This window comes from Melampsora larici-populina (genome assembly GCF_000204055.1).
Source record: "Melampsora larici-populina 98AG31 unplaced genomic scaffold MELLAscaffold_65, whole genome shotgun sequence".
Lineage (NCBI taxonomy): Eukaryota > Fungi > Basidiomycota > Pucciniomycetes > Pucciniales > Melampsoraceae > Melampsora > Melampsora laricis-populina.
In genome coordinates, this window is record NW_006768829.1 from 330,787 (window position 1) to 340,169 (window position 9,383).

At 43.6% G+C, this 9,383-nt stretch overlaps 1 protein-coding gene across 1 annotated transcript; it reads right to left on the reverse strand.

The window, feature by feature from the left end:
- Window positions 1-89: 89 nt before the first annotated feature.
- MELLADRAFT_112401 (uncharacterized protein) lies at window positions 90-3,647 on the reverse strand (the record flags this gene model as incomplete). The annotated part of the gene is made up of 4 exons (XM_007416886.1): window positions 90-1,045; window positions 1,117-1,368; window positions 1,432-2,460; window positions 2,522-3,647. 4 exons carry the CDS (start codon window positions 3,645-3,647, stop codon window positions 90-92), a joined length of 3,363 nt encoding a protein of 1,120 aa, XP_007416948.1.
- Window positions 3,648-9,383: the final 5,736 nt, after the last annotated feature.

Sequence of the window (9,383 nt, forward strand, 5' to 3'; positions counted from 1 at the left end):
AATAAATTTGGATTATCGGTCTTCTGGTAAACAAAACATATATCTAAAACTGGATTCCAGTATAATCTACAGGAATTGAGAAAAACAATTTAAAATGATTCTGAGAATCTAACAACTTGATCCTTTCCTACAAAGGCACTGGACTTAGGAAAAACTAAACTCCCCCCTTCCGCAAGTTCCCCAGCCTCTGTAAACCAATGAGAGAGATAATCGAAACATAAATTTTTTGCTACATCGTACCACGTGATTTCAGGTTTCACAAAACGACCCTGCTGATCAAAAAGGCCATCAATTAACTTCATCAACATTTGATTACTACGTTTGAAGATTGGTTCTTTGACTTGGAAATCCGGTCTTTGTTTTACAAGCCAGTCTGAAAGGATTGTAAAGCCAAGCATTTGCGCAGCAGGGTTGGAATTGACATCATTCGAGCAGCATATCAAGCCCCGGATTCCACAACATGCGAACATTGTAAGGTGATTCAGAGTTGGAGATTTAATGGACTCTCCCTTCCATTCTTTTTTAAACCTGATTGCAAGGGCTTTATCCTCGGCACTTGCTTCTTCATTTAAAATATATTTCGCTTCAAAATATTGAACCACGTATGAATCAAGAACTTTGATGAAAATGTCCTCCCATTGTTGTATCAGGCCGATATCGATTACAGAGTTGAGCTTGGTTGAGTCAAGAAGACGAATTGTTCTAGAATTCTCTGGCTTTGAATTTCGTTGTGAATTTAACCATTTGATTGCTTGACAAACGGCTTCGATGCCAGTCTTCGCTTTTTCGCTTTCTGATACTGGAGGCTCTTTGAGAAAAGTCTTTCCTGTTAGTAAGACCGAGTCAAGTAAAACCTTGAGGAATGAAGAAACTCGACTCGGAGAGGGACGGATACACATGCGCATTGTCCTCCATGTATGATTCCAAACCGCTGGTACGCCTGGAGGAATTTTATCTGATACATTTTGATTTTTCAAAGCCAAAGTATTGAACAAGTCGGCTGCATAAGCAGGCTCCCCCTTGTGACAGTTGAATAGGTCAGGCACTACATTGGCTCAAGTCAGTATCTATGATTTTTCGGATCTAAAAGCAAAAGTTGTGTGTTTTAGAACTAACTTGTCTCCTCAATCGCATTGTACCAAGTTTGTCCATTGTACTTTGTCTTTACCATCACGTTATTGATACCTCCTTCAATAGAATCCAAAAAGACCTGGTTTAAGGGTTCCCCCTCCCGTCGTAGCTTTAATAAATTTGTCAACGCATTCCAAGCGGCCAGCTTTGCCGCCTTGCTAGTTTGATTTCCATTATAGGGGGCAAGCAGTTTTGTCAGCTCTTTCTCCATCAAGGATGGTCCTAGAAAAAACTTGACTGAAGAATCGCCATTGGTCAGCACATGTTTTTTTCAACAATGCAAGTTAGATATGATCTCACCATGACCCAGGAGTCCATCGTCCGTTGCCTCGTTTCGTCCCTTGGTGGCTATATTGTGATTCGATGTGGGTTCTACATCCTTTCCTTTAGTCTTTTTTTCGTTTCGCTGATAAGTAATTGGTGGAGGGGTACGTCGCTTAGTAGTTTCCTGGCATCTTGGGATCACAACAGCTTGGAAGGTCTTTCTTCTGGGCCTCAAGTCCCTTGAGCTCTTTCCTTTACCTTCAGACTCAACAGGATTGACAGGTTCCTGCGATGTCTTGGTTGGGTTCCCAGTCTCAGATGGCACGATCGATCGCTGAGGAGATGGAGCAGGAGAACTGAGAATTGAAGTTAACTCAAGCTGAGTCTCAGACGAAGAAGATCGAGAATGAATGGTAGTAGGCTTATCCATTGGTTCCTGAGCCTCCGAAGGTTGACTATGAATAGCATTCGAGTTATTGTTTGATTGCTGAGTTTGACCAGATTGAGGAGGGGATTTTGATTCTTCTGTAGATGGCCGAGACTCGATGGACAAAAGTGGAATAGCAGTCAAACTCTCAACCTGTTGCTCTAAATTAGTTGATTGAGTTTGATGTGAATCTACTTCAAGCTGAAGAGGTTCAGTTGAATTTTTGTTGGATTCCTGAGCTCGATCGGATTGACCAGAAAGGAGGTTTGTGTCCATTGCTGGTTGAGACTTGGTGGAAATGGGGGCAGTAGCGGTTAAGTCCTTGGTTTGAAATTGTGTAGCAATACTGATTGATTCGGTTCCATCTCCTTTATCTCCAAGATTGGGTAATTGAGATGGAGGATTGGTAGCTGATTTGACACCATCAACACTATTCGTAAGTCCAGGCGAAACAGTCTGATCGGGAGGGGGAATGTCGCCTGCGGTCACTGCTAATTTGAGGGGTTCTTCTTGATCGGGATCCTGATAATTGAAGATTTCGCTTGGAAATCCGTATTTCGTGGCAAGGTCCTCGGTTTCATCGTCAAGTAAAACAATGACTTTGTCTTCTGGCGGCAACGGTTTCCTTTGTATGATTGCTTTTGCAAAGAGAAACGAATCAGTATTGGGACACATTAAAAAAGAGTGGAAACTTCTTACCATTCCCGGTCCTCTTACATCTCAAAGTTAGGTTAAGTAACTCTTTAGCCATGGGGTCGGTCAAACAATCGGAGAGTCTTGCCTCTTCTAAGGCGGCGATGAGCTTTGAGTACACAGGAAGTGCGCTGGAGGCGAACAGGGGCTTGTTTTCTGGCTCCAAGTCGTACATTTGAATCAAAGTATCCAGTTCTTCATTGCACATTTCTGGATGACTCGTTTGGTTACTGTTTGCAGGAGAGAGGTGTTGCTTGTGATTTGACTGAGACTTAGGCGCAACATCTAATCCTTGAGCATTATTCCAATCAAACGAGAGGTTGATATCTGAGGTAGGTATATTAGGGAGATTTGAGTCATCAAGGATAGTATCTTGAGATCTTTCGGGCCGTAAATTTGATAGATGGTCCATTGAACTTGCAGAATTCATCGATTCTGCCTTGTTTGATGAGGCTCCAGTTTCCTGATTCGTATCTAAGGGTGTTCTACTAGTTTCTAGTTTTGATCGCAAATTTCTTGATTCTTTGGATATCGTAGGAGAAAGCGATCGCTTGGAAGGAAGAAGAGATACAGGGGATTCGATTGGAGCTGAAGCCATGTTGCATTCGTGGAACTCGCAGGCTTTGGATATAGGAGTCAGGTCTATTGGATTTGAAACATCTGTTGTAGCAGAAGTAGTCGAGCCAGTGGATTGATTGATTGAAGCTGGAAATGATTGTTCAAAGGATCCGGTTGAGGAAATCTCTAATTTGTTGGCGTTGATCTTGTTGGCTGCATCCACATCGATTTGTGTCATATTGATTTTGTCCAAATCTGCATTAGTTTTCGTGGCTGTCTGTTTCAAGGACGAGGGTCTGTCTTCACATTCATGTTCGTCTTCTGAGGTTGAGTGATAGGAAGTCATGAATGAAAGAGATTCCTGGGCCTTGGAAATCTCAAGGGACAACTTTTCGGAAATAAACCCAGCATCTTCTTGGTTTTGTTCGGTACTAGCCAACAATTCAGAGTTATCGACATGGTCTCGATTCACGTAGGAGTCGACCATTACAGCAGCAGATTTCGGATTTGCATTCGTGGGACTACCATCATCGATTTCAGAAGTCGGTATGGAGAGATTCGATTCCGGATTCATCCTAACGCAGCTTAGAAGAGCTGCAGTTCACAAATTGAAATACGTAATGGTTTTTACTACATGACGCAGATGGTTGATGGTTAGTTCAGATGAGACGTTTCGGCGTAGATAACCAAACCGAAATTGTATACTTACTGGATCTAATTTGAGTCTTTTGAATGAATACCGTGTATAAATCGAGATCGGTTGAAGACACAGCAAGCTTAATGAGGGAACTCCAGTAATCGAAGGTGAAAATGCCAAGCTACATAGGACATCCGATTTCTTTGGTTGCTATCAAAGAGTTTGATCTATGGTACATGTCACGGCCTGTTACAGTCATATGCATAGCTGTCACAAATCAGCTTACACTGTGTATGCATTCCATTAATGTATGTATAAATCCAGTTCATGCTCGCATCCAGAATCATGAACTGATAAATCTCCATCAACAAAGCCAGTAGGAAGAAAATGATTCACGTCTTGCAGCTAGAAGCCTTTCCGATGCACCTCACCTCAGCCCTACAACTCCAAAGCAATCATTGACGTTTTGGTTTTCAAGGCTGATGTGAAGATAGTTTACACTACAAGAAAGATAATATTTTCTGGGCAGAAAATTCAATTATTGATACACAAAAATATTGAGAGGCCAGGAGAAGGGCAAAAAATAAATAAAAATATGCATCTTGTTCCCTGCGGTGAGAGCTTCACTCTCCATATTTTTCCATATTTTTACAGTCTGTATTGATAAGTGTACTAACAATAAACCTTCACAATCATCCAATTACAACCAACGCAGCCACAGATACGTTACTGGTATTGGTATCGTACCGTACCGTATCCGGCTCACGTGGTACCGTAGCCGGTAGTACCGTATCTGGGTGTCAACTACGTTACTCAAGGGCCCAGAAGGCCTTATTTTCGGCCGGATACGATACCGGGTATCGTACCGGCCCTTGGCGGTATGGTACTGGATACCCACTGTGGGCAGTATTGACACACCAGATACGGTATAGTACCGTACCTGTTCTGTCACCCACGAGTATGGATACAGTACCGTACCGTGGCCCCGTTTTGGATACAGTATCTCCTTGGATATATAGATCCAAGGAGTCCTCCTATACCTTCCAAGCAGTGTGTCACGGTTCACCATCTGCACCAATCGGTAAGCAATCTCTCTCTTTACGAACTAACCCCTGCCTCCCATTGACACTAACCCAATGAATACTTCATCTATCTAGGAGCAGCCTTGACACACAACCATGGAACATCTTGCCGAGTCAGAAAATTTCTTATATGACGAGACGTTGTCAAGATCTTTCGGTTTGTCCCCTCAACTCCACCCATTTCCTTCCACCCATTTCCTTCAGTTTTTCATACACTTCAGTCCTCATATCTAATTCTGCTTTACATTTTTTCAATTATCTCAAATTTCCTGGCTTAATCCTCAACCCGTTTTTTTGTTAAATCACCTACCTTCAATCCCATCAACCACCGTTTCATTCATCAGATCATCGATTTTATAATTTCTTTAATCCTACCACCCGTCTTAAATCATCTATAGTTATCTCTGTAACCGAAATGTCTTCTTCGTCTCACGCCACCAGCTCCCGCCGACGCAGTGACCGGCCTTCACCTGCTACGAAGCAATCCCACATGATGGCTCCCCCTACCGACTCACGCCGGTCCCTCCAACGTCACCACAGTGATTCCGAATCCAAAGCATCTGTTCACAAATCTACCAAACGTAAGCGAGACATTATCATCTCAGACAACGAGTCTTCCGATCACTCGGCCAACACTGTCACCAGCAACCAACGTCGCAAAACCGACCATTCTGATCAATCAACCAGTGCCGCTAAACAACGCCGCAAAAGTTCCAAACAACCTGCCACCAAATCTCAAAAGCGATCGAAGCCTACACCATCGGAACCAGTTCCCTCACAAACCTCCGTTCAAGCTTCTTCCAGCCAAGTCGGGTTAGAACTTGAAGTTAATTTAGTGCAAGATTCAGATGACAAGAATGAGAAAGTTGCGAAGAAAGAACCGAAGAAAAAAGAAGTAATCATTTTTGACCCCATCAAAGACTACTATGGACCTCTTGATCTCGATGGAATTCACCGGTGTTGCAAGTATTGCCGAAAGAATGTCAGCAGTGGAGGAGGCTCTACTTCGAATTTGTTGACCCATCGAGACGGATCGATGCAAGCTGGAAAATCCGGACATCCTGGCTGCAAGAAGCGGGATCTCGCCATCGAACAAGGATGCATACTACCGCTCACCGCCTTCGAAAGGCGAAATCAACCCAAGAACACTTCAGAGGACGGTCAAACCTCAATCATGGCTTTTGCACAGAAGGTTCCTAAGTTTGATAACCGGACACTTAATCAATTGATGGGTATGTGGGTCATCAGGACAGCACAACCGTGGCTTCGAATGCAAGATCAATATTTACGAGCCGCATTTAGGTTTGCTAACCCAAATGCTCAGCTCTATGGAAGAACGTGGGTTGCCAAGTTTGCACATGAGGCATACATGGATATGCGGGCTTCCGTCTTTGATGAACTCAAGGTGATAATTTTTTCATGTTCTTTCTTTTTCATCTCGTCTTTGATAGAGCCACTAATTGTTGTTTTGTTTGAACACCCTCCAGAATCTTACTAGCTCTTTTGGCCTTGTCCACGACGCTTGGACCACGAAGGGAAATCGGTACGGATTCCTTGGAGCAGCCGTAACCTTTGTCACTAAAGACTGGAAGTTTGTGACCCGCCATCTGGCCCTCAAACTGATCGCTTGGCATCATAAAGGAGAGTGGCTCGCTGAGCCTTTGATAAATCTCCTGACCAAGCATGGGATTCATACTAAGATAAGTCGATCTCTATTTTTCATTATCCATCTATGTCTCTTAACGATCTTTACATATATTTCCGATGCTAACTTTTCGACTTTATCTACATGTTGGCGCAGACTCATGACTCCGGAAGCAACAATAACACCCTTGCTGAAGCAATGCAAGTCCGACTCCGGAAGTACAGCGAAGACCGAGGCGAAAACTTCGAATGGAACCACGAGAAGCACCGCGTCCGTTGTGTATGTCACAAGCTTGCCCTGATCGTCAACGCAGGACTTCAGGCTCTAGGCCTACAAGCCCCACCACCCGCTCTGGTTAAATCTACCATGCTGGGCGACTTCCCGGTCCCAACAACCACTTTACACTCGATTCCTGAAGAAGAAGAACCATCCGAAGATGACGAAGCTGCCTCTGATACAGACGAAGCTGAGGTTGATGACTCAGAGCACAAGACCGCTGAAGAAAGTCCTGATTGGTATGGTGTAATCGACGGTCCTCATCTTCCACCTGATCTTCCGGAACCTTCAGCAACCAACCGCAATGAGGCCAATGCTGTCCATACGCTTATGTCTAAGGTGAGTTTTTTTATTAATATTGTATATAAATATTTTCTCTTACTGATATCAATTATTTCGTAGCTTGATGTAATTGGTCGCAAGATCGGAGGGTCAGCTGTAATGTGTTCCCTTTTTGATGCGGTTTCCCAAGCAATGCTTTCCGAGAAACTCCCACGACCGATTCCAGGGTATGGTATACGCTGGAACATCAAACTGCAATGTTGGCAACGACTTTACAAAGCGCGCGAGGTAAGTGACACACATCTCTTCCACCATATCAATGTTCCTTCTATTTTGTTAGCTAATGTCTGTCTTGTTGATAGGTCATCGATCAAATCCTTGAAGAAGATCAGATGGACCCACCTCGCAAGGCTGGTCCAAGCCGCGCCGGTGAAACACCTTTAGCGCCCGATGTCCATCGCCCCCGAGGGATTTTCAACAAGGTAATGATTACACCTGATGAATGGCGACAAGTCCGAGAGATCATCTCAGTTCTGAAGGTAAATGATTTTTTTGATCGTTAAAGTACTCTATCATTACTGATCACATTCAATGTAGAAGTTCGAGACGTTGACCAAGTTCTTTGAGCAAGATGGACCAACTGGCTCTGTACTCATACGAGAGTATGTCAAACTCAAGAAAAGCATTCAAAAGAGGATCGACGCAACTGCATCTCGATCGGAACCCCTTTTTCCAATGTATCACGCAATGCTCGTGCGCGTGGAGGCTTATCTCAAAGAGGCACTTAGTTCAGACACCTTAGTGCTTGCCACTATAATGAATCCAAGCCTTCGATTGGACTACTTTGATTACGCATTTGGATCAAGCTCAAATGAGACTTTCAGGGCCAAAGATTTGATAGAGACGGCTTATAACAACAAGAAGATTGACATTGAGGCCAAAGGACCGTCTACACCCACTCCTTCAACTCCCAAAGATCCATGTGGTGTCAGCTTAGCAGTCGAGGATGAAGATTTTCGCCGTCATAAAGAACTCAATCGTCGAAACACAGCAAATGAACTACGATCTTACCTGGAGATGGCTGAAGAACCTTCTGCGGACGTGGAAATGAATCCTCACTTGGCTTTGGAATGGTGGAAGGTGTGTTTTCCTTTGTTCCCCCTTTATTCCCACCTATCTATGGCTAATTTTTCATTTTCATCTGAAGGTCAATGAAGGTAAATATCCGATCCTGAGTCACCTTGCACGGGATTACCTTGCGATCAGTGCCACATCGTGCGCTGTTGAGAGAACTTTCTCATCAGCTGCCGATGTCTGCACTGCCGATCGAAGCTCTCTCAAGCCACGACCAATCGAACGGCTAGTCTCTGGGCGTATGTGGTCAGTGGAAGGTGTGCAGATGAAAGGGCAATTTAAACATGCACAGACGGTTATGACAGTGTATCTCAAATGATGAAAACTCACGTAAGAGGCGGGGAGGGAATTCAGCTGATTGATAATAAAATGGTTTTCTTTTTTCTTTTTGTTTGTTTCCTGCTTCCTTGTTTATATTTTCATTTTATTATACTATGCCCTTTATGCTATGCCTGCTCCTTTTTCTTTATGCCTGTGCTCCCTTCATGTATGCCCATTTTTCCCTTAATGATAACTAAGTTTTTGTGACCGTGCCTCAGTGAGTAAAAATTGTGGTACCTTTCTGGTATCCCAACTACTAGTAGCCTAGACCCAATTACGATATAGTATCGGTATCCAATTTTCACATGGCGGTACGGTACAGTACCGTACCGCTTCTTTTTGTGCCAATACCGGTATAGTACCGTATTGGGTGACTACACTGAGTACGATACTGGCTAAAAGGTCATAAGGCGTGCCCGCCCTCTGGATACGATACTTGATATCGTATCCAGGCGGCGGTACGGTACGCAGTACCGGCTCTCAAAGTATCATGTGGCCGAGTACGGTACTGGTATCGCCCGGTACGATACCAGTACCGTATCTGTGGCTGCGTTGTTACAACCTGTAACAAGCACTGAGATTTGGCTCATTAGTGTTTAGAGAAACTTTTGATTTCTGAAAATACTCATAACTTTTTCAATTCCGGTCCAAAACGCTCGATTTTGGGTGCATTGGTAAGCTGGAATTGTCCTCCAAATAGTTCATAATAGGACCACACAGCATGCTGGTCTGCTAAAAAAGATATAATCTTTTTTGTACATTTGTACATACAGATCCATAGAATGATTGTCATACTAGCTACATAGTGCTTGACCTTATGAAAGTTTGAGAGGAAGAGTTCAGCTTTCTAATGCACTTAAAATCGAGTGTTTTGAGGCAGATTTGACAAAGTTATAGGTGTTTTCAGAAATCAAAAGTTTCTCTAAACACTAA